The sequence below is a fragment of the Pseudorca crassidens genome, chromosome 17 (assembly GCF_039906515.1).
Source record: "Pseudorca crassidens isolate mPseCra1 chromosome 17, mPseCra1.hap1, whole genome shotgun sequence".
In the NCBI taxonomy this organism is placed as follows: Eukaryota; Metazoa; Chordata; class Mammalia; order Artiodactyla; family Delphinidae; genus Pseudorca; species Pseudorca crassidens.
Window position 1 is genome coordinate 47,586,590 of NC_090312.1, and position 24,909 is coordinate 47,611,498.

Consider the following 24,909-nt stretch of genomic DNA (forward strand, 5'->3'; position numbering starts at 1 on the left):
GGACCTAAAAAGGAACCCATAGAGTTGTGGAACAGCAATAGAAGCTGCTGTGATGAGAAGCCCAGGCACCGCAACAAAGAGTAGCCCCCGCTCGCCACAACTAGAGAAAGTCTGCATGCAGCATTGAAGACCCAACGCAGCCAAAATAAAAATAAATAAATAAAGATAAATTTAATTTTAAAAAAGTAATACTCAGGTTTGAGGCATGAGAAGTATGATGAGGAGAAATTAGCTAATCCTTTCAGAACTTTTAAAATATCAAACTCAGTCTCTAAGATTTTAGCATTATATACAACATTGGTTACTTATTAGTGGTTTGGGAAGGCCAATTTAAAATTTTCTGATCTTACTGTATTGAAATTCACGGCCCTAATGTTTTCCACATTGACTATATGAATGATGAAGTAAAGTCAATCATGTATTTCCTTTCCAACTGGACAGAAAACAAAATTTTAAAAAGTGTTTGGACTACTGACTTTTGATTTCTTCTAAGGCAAGTGTATAGGTAATTTTTATTCCCTGATTAGGAGAAAAATGGTGGAAGAGGGCAGGGTTAAGAATTAAGATTTCAAGAGCGTGAGAGGTAGATGGCCAACCAGAGTTCCTAAGTTTCAGTGCGTGTAACTGTTGCCGCCGCTTACGCCTGCCAAAGCAGTGGTACGGCTGCTGCCCTCGTATTTGCTACCTCTAGAAACATTCTTGCCAGTAGTGGCAGCAGCGGGACTCAATTACCCCCTTTTCTCACTCTCTCCAGAAGCTCCAGATGGCGTCTTCTGTGGGCAACGTGGCCGACAGCACAGAACCAACGAAACGTATGCTTTCCTTCCAAGGGTTAGCTGAGTTGGCACATCGAGAGTATCAGGCAGGAGATTTTGAGGCAGCTGAGAGACACTGCATGCAGCTGTGGAGACAAGAGCCAGACAATACTGGAGTACTTTTATTACTTTCATCTCTACACTTCCAGTGTCGAAGGCTGGACAGATCTGCCCACTTTAGTACTCTGGCAATTAAACAGAACCCTCTTCTGGCAGAAGCCTATTCGAATTTGGGGAATGTGTACAAGGAAAGAGGGCAGTTGCAGGAAGCGATTGAGCATTACCGGCATGCATTGCATCTCAAACCAGATTTCATCGATGGTTATATTAACCTGGCAGCCGCTTTGGTAGCAGCAGGCGACATGGAAGGGGCAGTACAAGCTTACGTCTCTGCTCTTCAGTGCAATCCTGATTTGTACTGTGTTTGCAGTGACCTGGGGAACCTGCTCAAAGCCCTGGGTCGCTTGGAAGGAGCCAAGGCATGTTATTTGAAAGCAATGGAGATGCAACCGAACTTTGCAGTAGCTTGGAGTAATCTTGGCTGTGTTTTCAATGCACAAGGGGAGATTTGGCTTGCAATTCATCACTTTGAAAAGGCTGTCACCCTTGACCCCAATTTTCTGGATGCTTATATCAATTTAGGAAATGTCTTGAAAGAGGCACGGATTTTTGACAGAGCTGTGGCAGCTTACCTTTGTGCCCTAAGCTTGAGCCCAAATCATGCAGTGGTACGTGCCAACCTGGCTTGTGTATACTATGAGCAAGGCCTGATGATCTGGCAGTAGACACCTACAGGCGAGCTATTGAATTGCAACCACATTTCCCTGATGCTTACTGCAACCTAGCCAACGCTCTGGAAGAGAAGGGCAGTGTTGCCGAAGCAGAAGAGTGTTATAATACAGCTCTGCGGCTGTGTCCCACCCATGCAGACTCTCTGAATAACCTAGCCAATATCAAAGGAGACCAGGGAAACTTTGAAGAGGCAGTTCGCTTATATTGTAAAGCATTAGAAGTCTTCCCAGAGTTTGCTGTTGCCCATTCAAATTTAGCAAGTGTATTGCAGCAGCAGGGAAAACTGCAGGAAGCTCTGATGCATTATAAGGAGGCTGTTCGAATCAGTCCTACCTTTGCTGATGCCTACTGTAACATGGGAGACACTCTAAAGGAGATGCAGGATGTTCAGGGAGCCTTGCAGTGTTATACTCGTGCCATTCAGATTAACCCTGCACTTGCGGATGCCCACAGCAATCTGGCTTCCATTCACAAGTATTCAGGGAATATTCCAGAAGCAGTTGCTTCTTATCGCACTGCTCTGAAGCTTGAACCTGATTTTCCTGACGCTTATTGTGATTTGGCTCATTGCCTGCAGATTGTCTGTGATTGGACAGACTATGATGAGCGAATGAAGAAGTTGGTCAGCATTGTGGCTGGCCAGCTGGAGAAGAATAGGTTGCCTTCTGTGCAGCCTCATCATAGTATGCTCTATCCTCTTTCTCATGGCTTCAGGAAGGCTATTGCTGAGAGCCATGGGAACCTCTGCTTGGATGAGATCAGTGTCCTTCATAAACCACCGTACGAACATCCAAAAGACTTGAAGCTCAGTGATGGTCGACTGCGTGTAGGATACGTGAGTTCTGACTTTGGGAATCATCCTACTTCTCATCTTATGCAGTCTATTCCAGGCATGCACAATCCTGATAAATTTGAGGTATTCTGTTACGCCCTGAGCCCAGATGATGGCACAAACTTCCGAGCGAAGGTGATGGCAGAAGCCCATCATTTCATTGATCTTTCTCAGATTCCATGCAATGGGAAAGCAGCTGATCGCATCCATCAAGATGGTATACACATCCTTGTAAATATGAATGGTTATACCAGGGGTGCTCGAAATGAACTCTTTGCTCTCAGGCCAGCTCCTATTCAGGCAATGTGGCTGGGCTACCCTGGGACCAGTGGCGTGCTTTTCATGGATTATATCATCACTGATCAGGAAACTTCACCTGCTGAAGTTGCTGAGCAGTATTCTGAGAAACTGGCTTATATGCCCCATACTTTCTTTATTGGTGATCATGCTAATATGTTCCCTCACCTGAAGAAGAAGGCAGTCATCGATTTTAAGTCCAATGGGCACATTTATGACAATCGGATTGTGCTGAATGGCATCGACCTCAAAGCATTTCTTGATATTCTCCCAGATGTGCAGATTGTCAAGATGAAATGTGCTGATGGAGGAGACAACGCAGACAACAGTAATACGGCTCTTAATATGCCTGTCATTCCTATGAATACTATTGCAGAGGCAGTTATTGAAATGATTAACAGAGGACAAATTCAGATAACAATTAATGGATTCAGTCTTAGCAATGGACTGGCAACTACCCAGATCAACATTAAGGCTGCCACTGGAGAGGAGGTTCCCCGTACCATTATTGTAACCACACGTTCTCAGTACGGGTTACCGGAAGATGCCATTGTGTACTGTAACTTCAATCAGTTATATAAAATTGACCCATCTACTTTGCAGATGTGGGCAAATATTCTGAAGCGTGTTCCCAATAGCGTACTGTGGCTGTTGCGTTTTCCAGCAGTAGGAGAACCTAATATTCAACAGTATGCACAAAATATGGGCCTTCCCCAGAAGCGTATCATTTTTTCACCTGTTGCTCCTAAAGAGGAACATGTTTGGAGAGGCCAGCTGGCTGATGTCTGCTTGGACACTCCACTCTGTAATGGACACACCACAGGGATGGATGTCCTTTGGTCAGGGACACCCGTGGTGACTATGCCAGGAGAGACTCTTGCTTCCCGAGTTGCAGCTTCCCAGCTCACTTGTTTAGGCTGTCTTGAGCTTATTGCTCAAAATAGACAAGAATATGAAGACATAGCTGTGAAACTGGGAACTGATCTAGAATACCTGAAGAAAATTCGTGGCAAAGTCTGGAAGCAGAGAACATCTAGCCCTCTGTTCAACACCAAACAATACACAATGGACCTAGAGCGGCTCTATCTACAGATGTGGGAGCATTACGCAGCTGGCAACAAACCTGATCACATGATTAAGCCTGTTGAAGTCACTGAGTCGGCCTAAATAATGACTGTGTGCACAGGAGAATTACCCTGTACCGGAGCCTCAACCTTCTGGGGGAAAGGGAACTACTTTTTCCTTATCTGTACAATACCATGCTGCAGATGGGTGACAGACAATGATAAGAAATAGCACAGACAGACTTGCTTCCTGCATGATCACGATCACGATAGGGAGAGACACAAGAGATGGGAAACTGCTGTTCCAGAAGGAGTCTCCATAGAATTTTGCAGCAACCAGGTGTCTGGAAGGTCTGGAAGGTAAGTCTGGAAGGTCTGATCTCCCTTGGTCTTCCATGGGATGGATGGTTAGTGTGGAAGGGAGATAGAGATTGCCCAGCCGTTTTGTGATTATCATGGATTGATTGAGTCTTCTGAATTAATATTTTTCTTTATATTTTGGGTATTGGAGCTTTTAAAAATGTTTGGTTTCAGGTATTTTTATTCATGTGAAGTGTGTATGATTCTCTTGAGATAAGCTTTTAAGCTAAAATATTCCTTGTATTAGTTTCTGAACTCTACAGATAAATGGGGACTTTGCTGGTGTAGTCTTTTTATAGGTTTTGTAAACCACTTGAGCCTATATCAGTCATTTTAGTGTCTGACATAATGTTTGGAACTATCAGTGCTTTGTTGGTTTATAGATGATGGCTTAAATTCTTTTCCTGGTCCGTTTCGTTCTTCCCTTCCCCCCACTTTAAAAATTCTCCTGTAACTTGGCTAACAAAAAACCAAGTCTGATTCAAAACCTCCCAGAGTGTTTCTCTTAACCGCATCATCTGGTGCCAAATGAAGATTCTTAGGAGTGATTATTAATTCTGAAGGGCACAGTTGTGGTACTGTCACTGATGATAATAATAATGGATTTTTGGCCTAGAGTTTTGACCTATTTCACCAGTGTTTACCATTGACTGCCCCTCTATGCTGCTTCCAAAAGTGATAGTGTGTGTTAAGATTTTTACTTTCATTTCTAATGTTTGTTTTTTTTAGTGAGTCCTGTTCTACCTTTTTCTTTCAGCAGAAATGAAATCCCAGGTAAGTATAAGTATTCAAATATTTGATCAGTAAGTCACAGTTATCTCCAGTACATTAAATAACTTTCATCAAAAAACATGTTATAGGTAAAAAGCTCTGAAGGACCAGCTATGTATATGATAATTATGTTTCAGACCTTCTAGGGTATAATATATAATAACTTGTCTTCTGGACGTGGTCTTGAAGTCTTTATGGATTCAGTCTCAGTAGTAGCGAACTGCACTGCTACTTGGTTTGGAGTACAAATTAGACTTTAGCCCTCCTGGAGGTTGAGTTTTTGGTATTGAAAACCATAGGAATGAAATTATTGTATTTCAACAAAGGATCGAGGGCTTGAGGCTTAAACAAGGCAACATACGTGTGGGAAGCAGTCAGCCTTGAGGGCAGGTAAGGACATGCCAGGCATGCGGCCGCTGCTCGAAGGGACTGTCCCTACTTGTTCCCCTCCTTGTTCCATTCCATGGGAGATAAATCACCAGAGCCCAGAGATCAGAAAGAATGTAAAATGAGACAAGCAAAGCTGTCTCCCCCCTGCACATGCAGGTTATTTTTGATGCTTCTGGGTTTATGGGTTTCCTCCCAGGGAAGTTAACCTTGAGCCGAGACAGTCTGTAGATAATGTAAACCACCATCTGGCAACCTTCCGATTTCTAGGCTAGATAATCTGCAACTGTAGCATAATAAAATTTGCCTTGCAACCATCAGTTGTCTTGGTCCTTCTGACCCCATCCGTCGGTGCTACTTCAGTTCCTTACCCCTTCCCTTCTGACCCTGGGCGGTGAGATCCTCTTTCTCCGGCTGGTCCGCGGCAAGTGGCACTCGAACAGGGACCTGAAGCGTGAAGGCAATTAAAAGAAAAAGAAAGTGCAGGTAAGAGAACCCTTATGCAAAATATGTGTGGCCACCAGTAAAAGTGAAACGAATAGAGTCATAAGGCAATAGTCAGAAGTAAAATAAGATGGGGCAGAAGGGCTCAAAGATGTATGAATTATTTGCTCAGGTTTTACTTTCGATGCTTAGAGCTCGGGGTAATAAAGTTTCTGAACTTTATTGTTGACTGAATTTTTACAGCATATCCATGGTGTATCTCCCTGGTTTCCTGATGGCGGCTCTGGTGACATAGAAATCTGGCAGAAAGTTGGAGAAGATTTAAAAAATTATTACGAGTCTCGAGGGCCTACTCATACTCCTGTTGTTACATATAGTTTGTGGAATCTGATAAAAATATGTTTAGATTCTTCTCATGATAGTGTTGATTTGAATGTAAAGTCAGAAAAACATAAGCCTCTGACAAAAGGAGAGACTGTATTATCAACTACTGTGTCGCCACTTCCTAAACCGAAAGAGCTAATTAATTTAAATATTTTAGATGAAGAGGAACATTTTGACTTAACAGATGAGGCTTGTAAACATAAAAGAGAGAAATATCCTGAGGATGATTTTCTAATGGCTGTGATAGATAAGTCAGTGAAAAAGCTGCAGGTTAATAAGGACTGTCTTCCTCAAAAATCTACATCTGTAAAAATGCTCAGTCCCTTGCAGCGTGCTGTACAAGGAGCAATAAAACGAGGAGAAGATCCTATTTTCTGTTGTCCCGTCATAGAAAGACCTGATCCTAATAATCCTCAACAAGCTACTAGGGAGCATCAGGCTCTCCCTTTGAAAGTTTTGAAAGATTGAAAATCTGCCTGTGCTCAATATGGGCCCACTGCTCCTTTTACTACTGCTATGGTTGACAGGAGAAGCTCTTCCCCCCGCTGATTGGAAGTCTATTGCACGAGCTTGTTTAAATGGTGGAGATTATTTAATATGGAAGTTTGATTTTTATGAAGGGGCTGCTGAACAAGCAGAAAAGAATGCTGCCCATAATATTCCAGTTGATTATCATATGCTGATTGGGGAAGGACAGTATCTTTCTTTACAAGATCAATTAACTTATCCCTTTGTTGCTTATCCTCAAATAAATCATTTGGCATTACAAGCCTGGAGGAAATGTCCTTCTACACACAAAACTGAAGATCTTTCAAAACTTAGACAGGGACCTGATGAACCATATGCTGATTTTGTAGATAGGTTGTCACAGGCGGTGGGGAGACTCATTGTGGACGGACTCACTGGTACGATTGTAGTTAAGCAACTTGCTTTTGAAAATGCTAATAATGAGTGTCAGGCTGCGATTCGACCTTGGAGAAAACGGGGAACATTGGAGGATTATATTCACCTTTGTGCAGACATTGGGCCTACTTATATACAGGGTGCTGCTGTGGCTGCAGCATTAACTAAAGTGGGGTTTAAAAACAATCAAAAGAAAACAAAGACTTGTTTTAAATGCGGAAAGGCAGGTCCTTTTGCTAGAGAATGTAGATCTTTTAATTCTAACCCTAGTCCTTCCTTCCCTACTCAGAAACCTCCAGATGGTCAGAAAATCCCTGGTTTATGCCCTAAATGCAATAGGGGAAAACATTGGGCACAAGATTGTTGCTCAGTGGCCCACAAGGATGGGCCACCACTGTCGGGAAACTCCTCCCGGGGCCTTCCCCGGCCCCAACAAATAATAAGGGCAATGTCTGTGTATCCTCCTCAAATTATCAATCAGACATTAACCAAAAACAAAAACATACAACATGCTCGCTCTCCAGAGCAACACCAGGAAGCGCAGGACTGGAGCTCAGTACCTCCGCCCGATATGTATTAACTCCTGAAATGGGTCCTCAGGCCCTCTCTACGGGCATCTGTGGACCTTTACGCAAGGGTTTGATGGGACTATTATTGGGAAGAAGTAGTGTCACCATGAAAGGTTTAACTGTTATGCCAGGGGTCATAGATTCTGACTACGAAGGAGAAATAAAAGTCATGGCACAAACTATTAAAAATATAATAACTATTTCTCCTGGTGATAAAATTGCACAATTGCTGCTTTTGCCCTTTGTACCTCATGGACAAAGTTTACAACATCAAAAGAGAGAAACAAAGGCTTTTGGATCGTCTAATGCTGCCTACTGGATTCAGAAGATAGGGAAAGAACGTCCAGAAATGAAATGAACCATTAATGGAAAGGTTTTTTCAGGTTTGTTACACACTGGAGCTGATGTCTCTGTTATGACGCAGGTACACTGGCCTAAACGTTGGCCCATTAGTCCTACTATTACAGAACTTCACGGAATAGGACAAAGTTCTTCTCCTATGCAAAGTAGTCAGTTTTTTTTTAATGGCAAGATAGTGAGGGCCATTCAGGATATTTCCAGCCTTATGTTTTGCCTGGGCTGCTTTAAACCTCTGGGGCCGAGATACATTAAAAGAAATGGGAGTATTACTTTATAGTCCAAACTCTCAAGTCTCTAATATGATGTTGGAGCAAGGATTTCTTCCCACAAAAGGGCTGGGAACAAATCAACAAGGAACTGTCTATCCTATTGATGTGAAAATAAAATATGATAGACAAGGTTTGGGTTTTTTTAGGGGCCTTGGATTCTCCTCCACTCACTGCTGATCCAATTACTTGGCTGACTGATGACCCTGTATGGGTGGACCAATGGCCCCTCACAAAGGAGAAATGAGAAGCTGCAGAACAATTAGTACTGGAACAATTAGGGCATTTAGAAATTTCCAGTAGTCCTTGGAATACTCCTATTTTTATTATCAAGAAAAAATCTGGAAAATATAGGTTATTACAGGATCTAAGAGCTGTTAATAAAACTATGCTAATAATGGGAGCTCTTCAACCAGGCCTACCCTCTCCAACAGCTATACCACACAATTATCATCTTTTAGTTATAGATTTAAAAGATTGTTTTTTCACTATTCCTTTGTTTCCTGAAGATAGAAAACATTTTGCTTTTAGCTTGCCTGCCTTAAATTTTAAGGAACCCATGAGGAGATTTCAATGGAAAGTATTGCCTCAGGGCATGGCAAATAGTCCTACATTTTGCCAAAAATATGTGGCTCAGGCCTTGACTCCTGTGAGAAAAAGGTTTCCATCGTTATATCTCATACATTATATGGATGATATACTTTTAGCCACTGATAATATTTCTTTATTAGAGACTGCTTTTCAATTTTTACAACAGTCCTTACAATCATTTGGCTTGGTCATTGCCTCAAAAAAAATTCAAAGACAATCTCCATTTTTATATTTGGGAAAATATATTGATAACACTACTATTAGGCCTCAAAAACTGCAAATTCGAGTTGATAATTTAAAAACATTAAATGCTTTTCAAAAATTACTTGGAGATATTAATTGGCTAAGGCCTTCCTTAAAACTTACTACTGCTCAATTACAGCCTTTGTTTGATATTCTTAAAGGTGACTCAGATCCTTCTTCTTCACGCTCTATGACTCCAGAAGGATTTCAAGCTTTACAAATAGTCAATAGATCTATCAGTTCTACACAATTAACTAGAATTCATACTCACCTTCCAATTTTCTTAATAATTTGTCCAACTCCTCATGTGCCTACTGCCGCCTTATGGCAAACTGTTGGAATTACTGAATAGATTCATATGAAATCTACACCCTCTAAAGTTATTAACCCTTATTATGAACTTATTAGTAATTTAATAATGCAAGGTAGAACTAGATGCTTACAACCTATAAGTATAGAACCTTCTCAAATTATTATCCCTTATTCAGTTAGTCAACAAAATTGGCTTTTTCAACATAGTAATGAATGGGGTCTTGCTCTTGCAGGATTTTCAGGTACCTTGGAATGCCATTACCCTGCTGATAAATTGATCCAATTCAGCAAACTTAACTCATATCTTTCCTTCTATAATTAGGCAACAGCCTGTTCCTCATGTACCTTTGGTTTTTACGGACGGTTCTTCTTCAGGAGTGGCTACTGTAATCATTGACGACGGAACAAACCTCATTAAAGAAACTTCCTTGACTTCAGCTCAACGTGTTGAACTGTATGCTGTCATTATGTCTTTTAAACATTTGCCTTCTATATCTTTTAATTTGTTTTCTGATAGTAAATATCTTATTAGCTTGTGATTTCTTCTGGAGACTGCGAGCATAGGACATACTAATGACCCTGAATTATCATCCTCTTTTTGTTTGCTTCAACAGCTTATTCGTTCCCATGATGGTCCTGTCGCAGGTCTGTATATCCGTGCTCATTCTAACTTGCCTGGTCCATTGACTAAACTTAATGCGACTGCAGATGTTTTAACTCGATCTAAACGTGATCTTTATCCTGTACATTTTCCTCCCAAGAATAGAGTTGAAGTTACTCCTCCTCCTCAATCTCTTTTCCCTAAAGCAGGACATGTCCCAATTTACCGTACTCCTCCTTTCCGTTCGTCATGCTGTCAAGAATGGCTAATATACTGCATTCATTATCTTCATACTCTTGATACTCATGGTCCATGTCCTGGACACCCTCATATTATGGTAAGTTATGATCAAACTGCTTCACAAGCAGCACAGCAGTTGCACGCTTTACACCGTCAGTCAGCGGCCACATTACACACACAATTTTCCCTTACTCGTGAAGCCGCCCCACAAATTGTTAAGCAATGCGCACAATGCTTACCTCACCTTCCTGTTCCACATTATGTTGTTAATCCTCGTGGATTATTACCTAGACATTTATGGCAAATGGATGTTACTCATATCCCGTCTTTTGGGAAATTACAGTTTGTTCATGTCACTATCGACACGTATTCTGGTTTCCTCTGTGCTACAGCACAGACCGGAGAAGCTACTAAACATGTTATCACTCATTTATTACACTGTTTTGCTTTCATGAACCTTCCCAAAATTATTAAAACAGATAATGGGCCCGCTGCTTTTGCAACATTTTGTAATTCATTACAAAATTACCCATATTACAGGCATTCCATATAACCCTCAAGGACAAGGTATTATAGAACGTGCAAATAGATCTTTAAAGCTAACTATTGAAAAAATAAAAAGGGGGGAACTGTATAGAACAACGCCACATAACCTTATAAATCATGCTCTGTTTATTTTAAATGTTCTCACTGTTGACAAATTTGGCTGCTCTGCAGGGGGAAGGTTGGTGGCTGAGCCAAGATTGGCCTCTCAATCTCCGGAGGTCCTCTGGAAAGATCCGTTAACCAGCACTTGGCGTGGTCCTGATCCTGTGTTGATTTGGGGACGTGGTCACGTGTGTATCTTTCCCAGATCAGCGCCTGGACCTTGCTGGCTTCCTGAGTGCTTAGTCAAGCAAATAGATGGCTTGCCACAGCTCACCTAGTTCAGAAGATGAAGAAGCTCTGCACCTCTCCCGAAAATTTGACAGTGTTGATTGAGAAAAAGAAGAAGAAGAGGAGACCACTTGCCAGGACGACTCAAAGGAGTGATGTTCCAACTTGGGGACAAATTAAACAACTGGTTTCATGAGTTCAAGAGTCAGTGAAACAACAGAATAATCCTGTTACACCTGTAACTTTATTTTTGGTTATGTTGGCAACCATTTCATGTGTTCCCTCTGTTAATGCAGCAACTTACTGGGCCTATGTACCTGATCCTCCACTATTACAACCCATATCTTGGTCTGAAGCAGAGTTTCCTGTATTTTACAATGATAAGTGTTTATGGGCCTCTTATTGGGAATATAAAACAAATCAATATGTCTGTAAATTATACTAACTGGTTTAGTACCCATCCTGTCTGTCTTAGCCCATTGAATCTGGAAACTGGATGTGTAAAGGCTATTAGTTATGAGCATACAGATGTTTATGAGGGAACGGATCAATCAATTCGTTTGTCAGGCTCTCCAGGCATCCTTCGTTTTACAGGAACCAACATTACTCTTACATGCCAGGCTACCAGCCGACGAGAGGATCTTAAGGATACCATCATTTGGTATAAAATGGGCAAGCTATTAATATTAGAGGTCAAATCTCATACGCCTCACCACTTAGGGATTCTGCTATTACTATAGCCAAGGTTACAGGTGAAGAGTCAGGAAATTATTTCTGTATGAAGCATTTACTTGGAGGACAAGGGATACTTATAGCTGGACATAAGGTTACTATGCTTAACAGAAAATCAAAAAATCAATTGCCTCCCCTTATGACCGTTAACTTTCCTGGATCCACTTTTGAACATTGCAGTGCATCTTGGAATAATAACCAAATATGGTGTACTATAGATTATACCAAGGTGTCAATTCTTATCTCTTCTTTTCCCATCATAGATAGGTTTATCACATTTCAAAAGAACTGGGATATATGGAAACTAGCTCTAACTTATTCCAATACCCCTGTTATAACTTGTGTTGCTCCTCCATATACACTTTTGTTTGGTTCTATTAACATTGGTAATTCTTCCAAAGGAGGATATAATATTAGCTGTGTTAATTGTATTTTTAGCAGTTGTATGTTCCCTTCTGCAGGAACGCAATCTGTGCTTATACTAAAGCAACCCATGTATGTTATGGTGCCTGTACATCTGAGAGAACCTTGGTATGAAGATACTGGAGTACAGGCATGGGTGGAAGTCTCTAAAGCCTTGCAGAGAAGGAGACGCTTTCTTGGGTGGTTAATAGTAAGTTTACTTGCCTCGGGTGCTCTGTCTGCTACTGTGGCTACTGCCGGTCTTGCTCTTTCACAGAGTATTAATCATGCTCACTTTGCTAATCGGTTATCTCAACATACCAGTCTTGCTTTATCTTTACAAAGTCACATATATTTACGGATTAATAACAAGTTAGATGAATTTAAAAACGCAATGTTGGGGATTGGAGATCAGATAGAAGCATTAAAATTGAGGATGCGTTTAGCTTGTCATGCAAAGTATACATGGATGTGTGTTACTCCTTAAAAGTACAGTGACTGTATTTGGGAATGGGAAAAAGTAAAAATGCATCTGCTGAGTGTTTGGTCAGATAATAATATTAGTCTTGATCTTAAGAAATTAAATGCTGAAATTCAGGATATACAAAATACACATCTTGATGATGTTTCACCAGAAGATGTAATTCAAACTTTACTGGATCATTTAAAGTGGTTAAACCCTCAGTCTTGGATTACTGGAAGGTTGTCAGGATTTATTACCCTGGCCATAATTTGCCTATTGTTGATAATAATCTTCTCATGTCTGTTTCATATCCTCATGCAACAGTACACTACTCTCGGCACTAAACTTCATGGAATTATTTTGCAGCAAAAGTTAAAAAATAAAAAAGGGGGGACCTGTGGGAAGCAGCCAGCCTTGAGAGCAGGTAAGGACATGCCAGGCATGCCGCCGCTGCTCGAAGGGACTGTCCCTACTTGTTCCCCTCCTTGTTCCATTCCATGGGAGATAAATCACCAGGGCCCAGAGATCAGAAAGAATGTAAAATGAGACAAGCAAAGCTGTCTTCCCCCTGCACATGCAGGTTATTTTTGATGCTTCTGGGTTTATGGGTTTCCTCCCAGGGAAGTTAACCTTGAGCCGAGACAGTCTGTAGATAATGTAAACCACCATCTGACAACCTTCCTTTTTCTAGTCTAGATAATCTGCAACTGTAGAGCAATAAAATTTGCCTTGCAACCATCAGTTGTCTTGGTCCTTCTGACCCCATTCGTCGGTGCCACTTCAGTTCCTTACCCCTTCCCTTCTGACCCTGGGCGGTGAAATCCTCTTTCTCCGGCTGGTCCGCGGCACACATGAATATATGTTTTTGTCTTGCTGTACTGCACCTGTGCTGTCTAGTAACAGATATTTTGTCTGCTAGTAGTGTTCTAGATTATGTCTTTCTAAAGCGCTGAGGCAGTGCACCTATTCTGTAGTTGCAGCTGATGCCTGAATGTAGCCTAGCTGACAAATTATTGATTAATAAGAACTTGAATTTCTCAAAGATTTGTACTGTTAACCAAAATCTGAGCAAGGAGTCTCAAATGTAATTCTTAGCCAGAATTACATGTTAATGAACCATTTAACAGTGTGAATCAAGGAACATCAGTGTAAGGATTTCTTTTAATTTATTTTTTACCTGCTTGAAATATCAGTTAAAGTTTGCCAGCTTGGTTGCAGATGAACGGTCGTTTGAAGTTCACCAAACTACTTAATGTGGGATAGGATAATAGACTTCCAGCGCCCTCAAGGCTGTGACCTTGCAGCCATTTTACATAGCACATCCTCCTCCTATAGGGATGAACCTTTCCCTGGCCCGAAAAGTAGCAGCTCTGTTGAAGCTTTGCTTATTGTAACAGGCTTTTGTTTCCAGGTTACATGTCTGTGGAAGACTTAATTCTGAATAGAGATATAGATATTACTGGAAACTAATTGTTTTTTCTATTATACTCTGATTTATCAAAAAGTAAAACATTTAAACTGTGCTACAGAAATTCAGAAGTTTTCCTGCAATCTTTAAACAATAAATGAATGAGTTGCCCTTAAAAAAAAAAAAAGGATTAAGCAGTTAAGCTGTTGGTCCCACATCAGACAAATTTTCCTATACCTTCTGTCAATATTGTTAACAGAGACTGTTATTTTATTAATCCTTATGATCCCGTGATTCTTTCTTTCATGTTTCAGGGCACAGCAGGTGAGAGAGTGGATTCGTTAAGCTGGGTGGGTTTATCCTTCTTTTATGCGTTCATTCAATTTTATGTTCATTTACTTATTGTACACACATGGCAATAGAAGCTGCTAAAGCAATCATTGCTATTCTGCAAAACAACAAGGCACAGAAGCAGATGTCTTATTTCTGAGATTTCTCCCCCCAGGATTATTATGATTAAAGATCCTTGCCCCCCACTCCCTGGAGAGGACAAGGGGCTGCTCGCTGGAGGTTTTTTAATGACTTGGGGAAAGGCTCAAATATCCCCCCATTATGGTAATCCACCCCAGGGGCAAACCACACAAGAATATTATGAATTTATTTTATTTTTCTCTCCTTGCAAAGGTAATACTCAGCTCATTAGAATATGAAAACTATACTGTCAAATTTCAGAATTACATGGATGAAGAAAATCACCAAAGTGGCATCATATCACGTGTGTTATAGTTGTATTGACTATATTGACTATATTAACTATGTTGTGTTAACAATATATTGTATAACTATATATTGAAAAGGCAAAATGCTGTAACTTATTTCAGAAAAAATAATTATGTTGGCAAACCCCAAATTGTACACTGTAGACAGGTCCTAGGAAAAGAAGATTTAATTCATAGTGGACAAGAGGTTAGCTTCTGTTTTCAGCCATGTGCTATTTCAAGAATTAAACGTCATGAATAATACAGGATATAAGAGGAATAGTCTAAAGACGGAAAAGCACATTTTGATTAGGAAAGAGAATTTAAGGCTTAAGTCTTTTTTTTTTAAGGAAAACTGCCTTATTACTGTGAGATAAGAAAATTGTTTCCTTCTTTTCTTCCTTGCTTTCTTTTCTTTTTTTTAACCTTTTTAATTTTGGATATTTGACCTCTAAGCTGAGATGACTGAAAATGCCTCCTCTGGGCATCAACCTTTTTGAAAGACTTTTTCCCCCTCCCTAAGGGCTATTTGTCTCTTGGAGGCATTGCCTACATTACTCACCAAGAGGCAAGCATTTGTCCTTGCACTAAATGCTGACATCTCCTGATAAGAGGGAAGCTGCAAAGTAGAATTGAAGGTCAATATGTTGATAGTGGTCTCAAGAGCATTGATGTACATTTGTGTATTGGGGAAGGGGAGAGAAGCTTGAGAGTGGGCCAGTGGGGAGGGGTAAATATTTTGTGATGCTGTCCACCTATGGGCTTATAAAGTTTACAGCTGCATTAGGAGGACAAGCATTACCATTAGCATGAAAAGTAGGGCAGACCTCAGTTGCAAAAGCTTCTAGCCATACACATAGGGCAATACGTAAATGATACACCTTATTGCATTCACCCATTCACCCTCCCCTGTTCATGCTAATTGGAAATTTCAGTCCATTTCAGAGAAGTAACACAACTATCGATCATTTTCCCTGGCACGAATCTTCCTAGAGCTCACGCACTAGCCCATGTGTCTTAGATTTAATATCTGATCACTAGCTGGATTGAAGCCAAGAGGTGGTTCCCAAAGTTGCTGCACATTAGAATCACCTGGGGAACTCTGAGACCTCCCTGTGCCCAGGCTCCTCCCTAGACCTACTGAATCAAAATCTCTGGGGCTGGGACCCAGACACCAATGTTTTTCTTAAAAGCTCTTTAGGTCATTCAAATGAGCAGCAAAGCTTGAGAAGCAGCCCAATAACGGGAACAAACTTATTTCACACAGATAAGGTGGGGCAATTCATATGTTAAAAGAACATGAATATATGTCCATGCCTCTCTCACGCTTTGTCACAGTTTACCCTTCCCCCTCCCCATATCCTCAAGTCCGTTCTCTAGTAAGTCTGTGTCTTTATTCCTGTTTTACCCCTAGGTTCTTCATGACATTTTTTTTCCTTAAATTCCATATATATGTGTTAGCATACGGTATTTGTCTCTCTTTCTGACTGACTTCTACACTGTTGGTGGGGATGTAAATTGGTGCAACCACTATGGAAACACTATGGCAGTTCCTCAAAAAGCTAAAAATAGAGCTACCATATGATCCAGCAATCTTACTCCTGGGCATATATCTGGACAAAACTATAATTCGAAAACATACATGCACCCCTATGTTCACAGCAGCACTATTTATAATAGCCAAGACATGCAAACAACCTAAATGTCCACTCACAGATGAATGGATAAAGAAGATGTGATATATATAAAATGGAATACTACTCAGCTATAAAAAAGAATGAAATAATGCCATTTGCAGCAACATGGCTGGACCTAGAGACTATTATACTAAATGAAGTAAGTGAGAAGGAGAAAGACAAATACCATATGATATCACTTATATGTGGAATCTAGAATATGATACAAATGAACTTATCCATGAAACAGAAACAGACTCACAGACATAGCACACAAACTTGTGGTTCCCGAGGGGAAGGGGGAGGTGGGGGAGTGATGGATTGGGAGTTTGGGATTAGCAGAGGTAACCTATTATATATATGATGGATAAACAACAAGGTCCTACTGTATAGTACAGGGAACTATAGTCAATGTCCTGTAATTAACCATAATGGAAAAGAATATGAAAAATTATATATACGTATAACTGAATCACTTTGTTGTACAGCATAAACTAACACAACATTGTATATCAACTATACTTCAGTAAAATAAATTTTTAAAAAAAGGAAAAAAAACATGAATATATATATATACATATATATATATTTCTTTTTTTCCTCTTTATTCTGTTTGTGTTTCAAATAGGCTTTTTTTTTTTCCTTCTGCAAAAAGCGTTATTGTTTCCATTTGGTCCAAGGCTTGGGAGAGGGCTCCAGGGCGGTTACAGAGCTGCCTAGTAGCTGCAGAGCAGGGCTTCAGGCAGAAGCTCTGATGCCAGAGGGGCTCCTCAGAGGCCGCTGGACTTCAGAGACTGCTGTTTGTGCTCGACGGTGAGCCTTTCAAAGAGATACTCGCCCAGCACAGCCTGCGGACCAGCCAGCCTGCGGAGGTTGGTCAGGTGGTCGCCCATCTTCTTGATGAGTTTCACCTGCTCCTCCAGGAAGCGGCTCTCCAGGAAATCACAGAGGTGGGAGTCTGCGCGGGCGGAACCCAGGGCGTGCAGATCTGATAGTGCCTGGTGCAGGCTCTTCTCCCTAAGAATGGCGGCTTCCACAGCGTCCTGGGTTTTACCCCACTCATCTTGAGAAGGCTTCCGCGCATCCTGGAAGAGGGCGCGGCCACAGCACTGGTTTTGCATTTTCAAGAGACGCTGGGCGCCCTCACACTTCTCCTCAGCCAGTTGGCGAAAACTGTGGCCCACACTGTCCAGAGTCCCATTGTTGCTGTCGAAATAGAAGCTCAGAGAGAGGTAAGTGTCCCCAGATGCATGTTGAACAGGCGGTGGACGGCGGCCTCCACCTCGATGGAATAATTCTGACGAACCTGGGAACTCGTGGTTGATCAGTGATAAGGAGCTAAGCTCAAAAAACGGTGTTGGCCTGTCCTGGAGGCTGAGGATAGCTGAGTGGCTGATTCCAAAGGTTGCGACAGGAAGAAAGGTTGGAGGGTGGTCGGGGGCTGGAGCAAGGAGCGTCCCTGGGTCTGTTCATTCCAAACACTGTTGAAGCAAAAGACAGAACTGCAGGACTGCCGAGCGCACTGCCTCAAATAGGCTTTGCTATAAATGAACAAGAAGTCCAAACAAGGACAAAACTTACCCTTCCCCCCACCAAAATAGCTGGCGATACTAGAATCTAGACCTGGGAAGGGATTCTTCCATTACTTTCTGAACATTCCAAGCCACTAGAGCAGTGGTTCTCAAAGTATGGTCACCTTGTAACCAAGCAGTACCCTATGGGGCCTTCCTAGGACAGACCCATCCCCCATATCCTCTGCTGTAGTTCCTCTCTGAAGTACTCAGATAATAGTATCTCAGGCATATTTCTTGAGTTTTCAGATGCTAAAAACCACCACCCAATGGAAGAAATTAACTCCTTGATGATCATGAGCATGTAGCCCCCAGACCTTCTGGCACCTAAGGATGGATAATGTTACCTGCCCTGTGGCCTCCACATCAACCAATCAGAGGATTGTGCACGAGCTGATCACATTCCCTTGGACGTCCCTCCCTCACCTGGCCTTTAAACATGCTTTGCTGAAATCCTTTGGAGATTTCAGGGTGTTTTGGAACTCGGGCCACCCCTCTCCTTGCTCGATCCTGCAATAAACCTTTCTCTGCTCCAGACTCCAACCTTTAGGTTTGTTTGGCCTCACTGTGCTTCAGACACACGAACCTGCATTCGGTAACAACCTGACCAGTTTTACCAGCGTCCCCTGATAATGTGTCAGATATTCAAGTTTTAGGGCCCTGTCCCAGCCCTATGAAATCAGCAACTCTGGTGGGGCTCAGTGATCTCTGTTATAACAGGCCCTCCAGATGATTTTTATTCACCTTAAAGTTTGAAAATATCTGCATTGTCAGCTGGCCAAAGCGTCCACCAGCAGGTGAAGGGGAGTGGTGCCTGGAAAAGATAGGGACCAGCCAAGGCAAGTACAGCAGCATTTGCCGTGGTGGTAATGGAGAATGCCTTTTCTCCACTGGTTGGCACAGACTAGGATCTGGGAGCAGTGGCAGGGTTATTTAGGATGCTTTACATTTCAATGTAGAGGGACCGCTGTCCTGGTTTGCCAGGGACTTGCCCTGTGTGAGCACTTAAAATCTCATCCTGGCAAACCCCTTAGCCCTGGGTTTGAAAAACATAGGGAATAACATGAAATTTAGGGGAAACATGATCTAGGTTTTGGGCAAGTCACAAGTGCTAATTAAAGCTAAGCAAGTATGGACAACACTAGCGATCTTTAGCCCTTTGCGGGGAGGTAAATCTGATTGGGTGAAAGGACTTATTGTTAAGAGATCTTTGTAGAAACATCCCCTTCTGCTTAGTCCGCTGGTTCTCAGGTCTGGCTAGACATTGGCATCGTCTGAGGAGATTTAAAATGATTTTATTGGTCTACGATGACCAACCGTCAGTGTGAGGGTTTTTAAAAAGTGCTTCAGATGATTCTAATGCACAACCAAATTTAGGTGCCACTGCTTAAGCTTTTGAACCGCTGCTGCATATTTTCACCTCATCTTCCTATGAGAATATCCAACTGTAGTTGAGGTTTGTTTTTTTTTTCTTTTTCTAACTGTCTTATTATAAGATTTACTGTCTTAAATAAGGTTGAATGTACAGAAAATCTTGCTAGTCCGTCTGGTATAGCTGGATACTTAGAATAATATAGTTAAGATATATACCATTTAAGTATTGTGACTGGCCTTTTTTTTTGAAATTAACATATGCATTGAATTAGTATGTTCTCTTTTGAAGTTGTTATGTTGGGGAGCTATACCTCTAATCTGCCATTGCTAAATATCTGGACACCTCTTATTAGGAATTGCTTTTAGAAATCTTTAGGGATTAAAACCAAGATTGCTGTATTATTTGTACTGGAACCACAAAAACCTCACAGAGTTCCCCCGCTGTACCTTCTACCCCCATCTCTAACCCTTGGCAACTTCTAATCTGTTCTCCATCTCCACGGTTTTGTTATTTTAAGAATAATATGTAAACATAATCATGAATTACTTAATCTTCGGAGATCGGCTTTTCAAAATTTTTCCCTCGGCATCATTCCCTTGAAGTTCATTTCAATTTTTGCGTATATTAATAATTTGTTCCTTTTTGTTGCTCGGTAGTATTCTATCATAAGGTTTTATCACAATTTGTTTCAACATTCATCCACTGAAAGACATTTGGGTAGTTGCCAGTTTTTGGCTATTATAAATAAAACTGCTATGAACATTTATGTGTAAGTTTCTGTGGGAACTTAATTAAGTTTTTGTTTCTTTTGGATAAATGCTCAAGAGTACAATTACTGCGTTGCAGGGTGAATCTACTTTTAGGATTAAAAGAGACTGTCAAGCTGTTGATCAGAGTGGCTAAACCATTTTATTTTCCCACCAGTGATGTGATATAATTTTTCTATGTACTCGCCAGCATTTGATGTTGTCACTATACTTTAATTTTAGTTACTCTCTGACATCTCATTATGGTCTTAATTGGCATTTCCCTAATGGCTAATGATGCTGAGCATCTTTTCATGTGCTCCTTTGCCATGTGTATATTCTCTTCCATGAAATGTCTGTTCCTGTCTTCTGCCTGTTTTCTAGTTGGATTTTTTTAAGTTGTTTGGAGAGTTCTTTGTATATTATAGATACAAGTCATTTGTCTCATATGGGATTTTCAAATATGTTTTCCTACTGTGTAATTTGAGTTTTCATCCACTTAAAAGGATCTTCTATGAAGCATTTTTAACTCATTTTGATGAGATCCAATTTATCAGTTTTTGCCTTTATTGATCATACTTTTGGTGTCAAGTCTAAGAATTATTCCCCTAGTTCTAGATAACAAACATTTTCTCCTATTTTTTTTCTAAAAATGTCCTGCTTTTACATTTAAGATGATGATCCACTTTGATTTAATTTTTGTGTAAGGTGTGGAGGTTAAGGTTCATTTTTTGTTTGTTTTTGTCGAGGGATGTCCAACTGTTTCAGTACCATTTTTTGAAAAGTCTATTCTTCCTTGATAGCTTTTGCACTGCTGTCAAAAACAAGTTATATGTATTGATGTCAGTCTATTTCTGGGTTCTCTATTCCATTCCATTGATCTATGTATCTACCCTCCATCATTACTGCAAACTCTTGAAATTGGGTAGATTAATTCCTCCCATTTTCATCTTCCTTTACAAGTTGTATTAGCTATTCTTCAGCCTCTTCTTACCATATAAATCTTAGAATAAGCTTGTCTATATCCACAAAAACCTTGAGGGCATTTTAAGAGTAATTGTGTTAAGCCTCTTAACTTGGGGAGAATTGACATCTTTATCATGTTGTGTTTTCTAATCCATGAACAAGGTATGTCTCCCTATTTGTTTGCGACTTAAAAATTTTTCTTCATCAGCATTTTGTAATTTTCAGTCTAGAGGTCCTATAAATGTCTTATTGGGCTTATATTTAAGTATTTATTTAGGTCAGTTGTAAATGGCATCACATAGTTTTATTTAAGCTTCTACACATTTGTTATTAATATATAATTTGATAAAATTGTGGTGATCTTGTACTCTAAATCATTTACAAACTAATATTATTTCTCAAGCTTTTTGTGGATTCCTTGGTATTTTCTCCATTTAGATTATCATCTCATCTTCAGATACAGACAGTTTTACTTTTCCTTATTCAGTATAATAGGATATATTACTATTCAACATTCAGTAGGATATGTTCCTTCCTATGCAACGTAGTAGGAATAGTCCTTTTATCTTTTAAATAAACTTTTTAAAAATTTAACTTTTAAATTTATGTATTTATTTATTTTTGCTTTATTTTCTTACTAGAACCTCCAGTGATATATTTAATAAAAGTGGTGAGAGCAGATATCGGTGCCTTGTTTCTGATCTTACAGAGAAAGCATCCAGTCTTTCACAGTTAAATATCATGTCGGTATAGGTTGTTTGTAGATCATCTTTATGAGTTTCAGTATGCTCCTTTTCTATTCCTAGTTTGCTTGGAGTTTTTTTTCTTCTTTTCTTAAAATCATGAATGGGATTGGATTTTGTCAAATGCTTTCTCTGCATTAATGGATAGGATCACATGACTTTTCCCCCTTAATCTATTGGATATGGTGGATTACACTGTTTAATTTTCAAATATTTAACCAACTTTGCATAACTGGAATAAATCCCACTTGGTCATGGTATATTATTCTTTTCATATATTTCTGGATTTAATTTGCTAATATTTGGCTGAGGGTTTTTCAGCCAATTTCATAAAAAATATTGGTCTGTAGGTTTCTTCTTTCTATACTATCCCTGTCTGGTTTTGGTATCAAGGTAATACTGGCTTCATAAAATTAATTAGAAACTGTTCCCTCTACTTCTATTTCTTATCAAATCATGTAAAATTGGTGTTAATTCTTTAAGTCTTGGGTAAAAGTGAAACATCTAAGCCTGAATATTTCTTTTGGGAGTTTTTAAATGAAAAACCAGTGTTTCTAATGGTTACAGGAAAATTGAGATTATCTATTTCATCTTGGCTGAGTTTTGGTAGTTTTGGGTGTAGAAACATTGGCCCATTTCATCTACATTTTTGAATTTATAGTGTAGACTTGTTCATAGTAACTTGTCCCTCATTAACCTGCAGGATATGTCATGGTATCCCTGGTTGCATTTCTGATATCTGTGATTTGTGCCATCTCTCTGTTTAATCTTTATCAGTCTTTCTAGATCTTTATTGGTTAGATTGCTTATTTCAAAGAACCAGCCTTTTGTTTCATTGATTTTCCCCCCTATTTTCCTGTTTTCAGTTTCATGGATTTCTGTTTCATCTTTATTATTTCCTTCTTTCTGCTTGTTTAGTGTTTTTCCTCTTCCTTTTTTACTATTTTAATATAGAAAATTAGATTATTGCTTTGAAATATTTTCTTTCCCAATTTAGTGCTATAAACTTCCGTTTCAGCATTGCTTTCACTTCATTCCACAAACTTTGATCTGTTATATCTCCATTTTCTTTTATTCTATGCATTTAAAAATTTTTTCCTTGATGCTGTCTTTTTTACCCATGAGTTATTTGGAATTGTCATGTTTAGTTTTCATGTGATTGAAGATTTTCCTGTTGTCTTTCTCTTATTGATTTCTAGTCTGATTCCATTATGGCTAGAGAACATACTCTCTATGATTTTAATTCTTTTAAATCTGCTAATGGTTTTTTATCACCAGTATATGGTATATGAGTGAATGTTCCATGGACACTTGAATATGTATTCTGCTCTTACTGAGTGTGTTCTTTAAATGTCAGTTATATCCTGTTGATTGATGATGTTTTCAGTTCTTCCATATCCTTGCTGATTTTTCTCTCTGGTAGTTGTATAAATTGCTGTGTTGAAGTCTCAAATAATAATTGTGGATTTAAAACTTTCTCCTTTTACCTTTTTCAGTGTTTGCTTCATGCATTTTGAAGTTCTGTTGTTTGGTGCACACACATTTAGTATCACTAGGTCATCTAGGTGGATTATTCCTGTTATCTTTATGTAATGACCCTCTTTGCCCCTAATAATTTCCTTTGCTCTGAAGTCTACTTTATCTGATATTAATATAGCCATTTCTGCTTTTTCTGATTAATGTTCACATGATATATCATTTTCATCCTTTTACTTTGAACTACCTATATCATGATGTTGAAAGTAAGCTTCTTATAGACAGTATATAGTTGGACCATGCTTGCGATTTTTTAATCTACTCTTCCAATCTCTGTCTTTGACTTGGTTATTTAGATCATTTACCGTTAATGTAATTATTGCCATGTCAAAGATTTGGTCTACCATGTTATTTTTTGTTTTGTCTTTTACCTTAGTTTCTCAATCCTGTGTTTCCCTTATTTTTCCTTCTTGTGGGTTACTTAAACATTTTTTAATAAGTCCATTTTAATTTAATTCATTTATAATCATTTGTGTATACTGTTTGTATAGTTTTCTTAGTGGTTGCTTTTGGCATTACAGTATACATATGTAACATCATAGCCTACTGGAATCAGTGTTTCATTACTTCAGGTGAAGTTAAAGTATGATTTTCTGTAGTATTTCCTTTCTCTACATTGAGAACCCCATCAGATGGTGTCATCATTTTTGCTTTGACCATCATATAGAATTTAAGAAACTCATGAGGCTAATGATAGTCTCTTATATTTACCCCATTTGTTTTCACCCATTCCATTATTCCCCTTTTCTTTCTGAAGTTCCCAGTCTTCTGTTATTGTTTATGTTTTCATAACAGTAGGTGATATCTTGGATTTCCAGTGCAACTGGATATGAGTTTCAGGAAACACTGAGCCTGGCTCACTTAATGCTACTGAGTTGGAGGGTTTGTATATGTTGGGCCTGTTGGCACAGCAGATGCTAGCAGATTAGACTAATGTTGATGGGACTAGTGCCACAGGAGGATGGGTTCCCATTCAGGCTATGCTGCTGCTACAGTAGATCAAGTCCCCCTCTACCCCAAGTGTGGGGCAGTGACCTGCTGCTGTCACTGCTTTGTATTAGGCTCCTTTTGCCTCAGATGTGTGGTGGGATCCCTTGGAAGCTGCTGCTGCTGCTGCTGTCAATCACAAGGTTAAATTCATTTCAGAAATACTTAAGTATAAATATATAGCCTGGCTCTTGTAGGACCTCTGTATTTTTTTTTATTGCTTTTATTTAAATTATCCCAAATTTAGTGACTCAAAACAACGTAAATTTATTACCTTACAAGTCTGACATTGGTCTCAATTAAGTAAAAGTGTTGGCAGGATCGACAGATGAATGGATAAAGATGTGGCACATATATACAATGGAATATTACTCAGCCATAAAAAGAAATGAAATTGAGTTATTTGTAGTGAGGTGGATTGACCTAGAGACTGTCATAC

The 24,909-nt window shown here is 39.7% G+C and overlaps 1 protein-coding gene and 2 pseudogenes across 3 annotated transcripts; 2 read left to right on the forward strand and 1 right to left on the reverse strand.

Annotated features, from left to right (window-relative positions):
- Positions 1–763: 763 nt before the first annotated feature.
- Positions 764–3,937, forward strand: LOC137210189 (UDP-N-acetylglucosamine--peptide N-acetylglucosaminyltransferase 110 kDa subunit pseudogene; annotated as a pseudogene).
- Positions 3,938–4,861: 924 nt separating this feature from the next.
- LOC137210190 (endogenous retrovirus group K member 5 Gag polyprotein-like) lies at positions 4,862–12,780 on the forward strand. 3 transcript variants are annotated; one of them, XR_010936326.1, is made up of 3 exons: positions 4,862–5,804; positions 6,006–10,328; positions 10,949–12,780. XR_010936326.1 is itself a non-coding variant. In XM_067711818.1 (2 exons), exon 2 carries the CDS (start codon positions 6,634–6,636, stop codon positions 7,627–7,629), a length of 996 nt encoding a protein of 331 aa, XP_067567919.1. In that variant the 5' UTR covers positions 4,862–5,804; positions 6,006–6,633; the 3' UTR covers positions 7,630–12,780. The 3 variants fall into 3 exon arrangements, 1 of the variants encoding a protein (XP_067567919.1); XR_010936325.1 differs by having other exon boundaries at positions 6,006–9,844; positions 10,005–12,780; XM_067711818.1 differs by having other exon boundaries at positions 6,006–12,780.
- Positions 12,781–17,128: 4,348 nt separating this feature from the next.
- LOC137210192 (ferritin light chain pseudogene) lies at positions 17,129–18,015 on the reverse strand (annotated as a pseudogene).
- Positions 18,016–24,909: the final 6,894 nt, after the last annotated feature.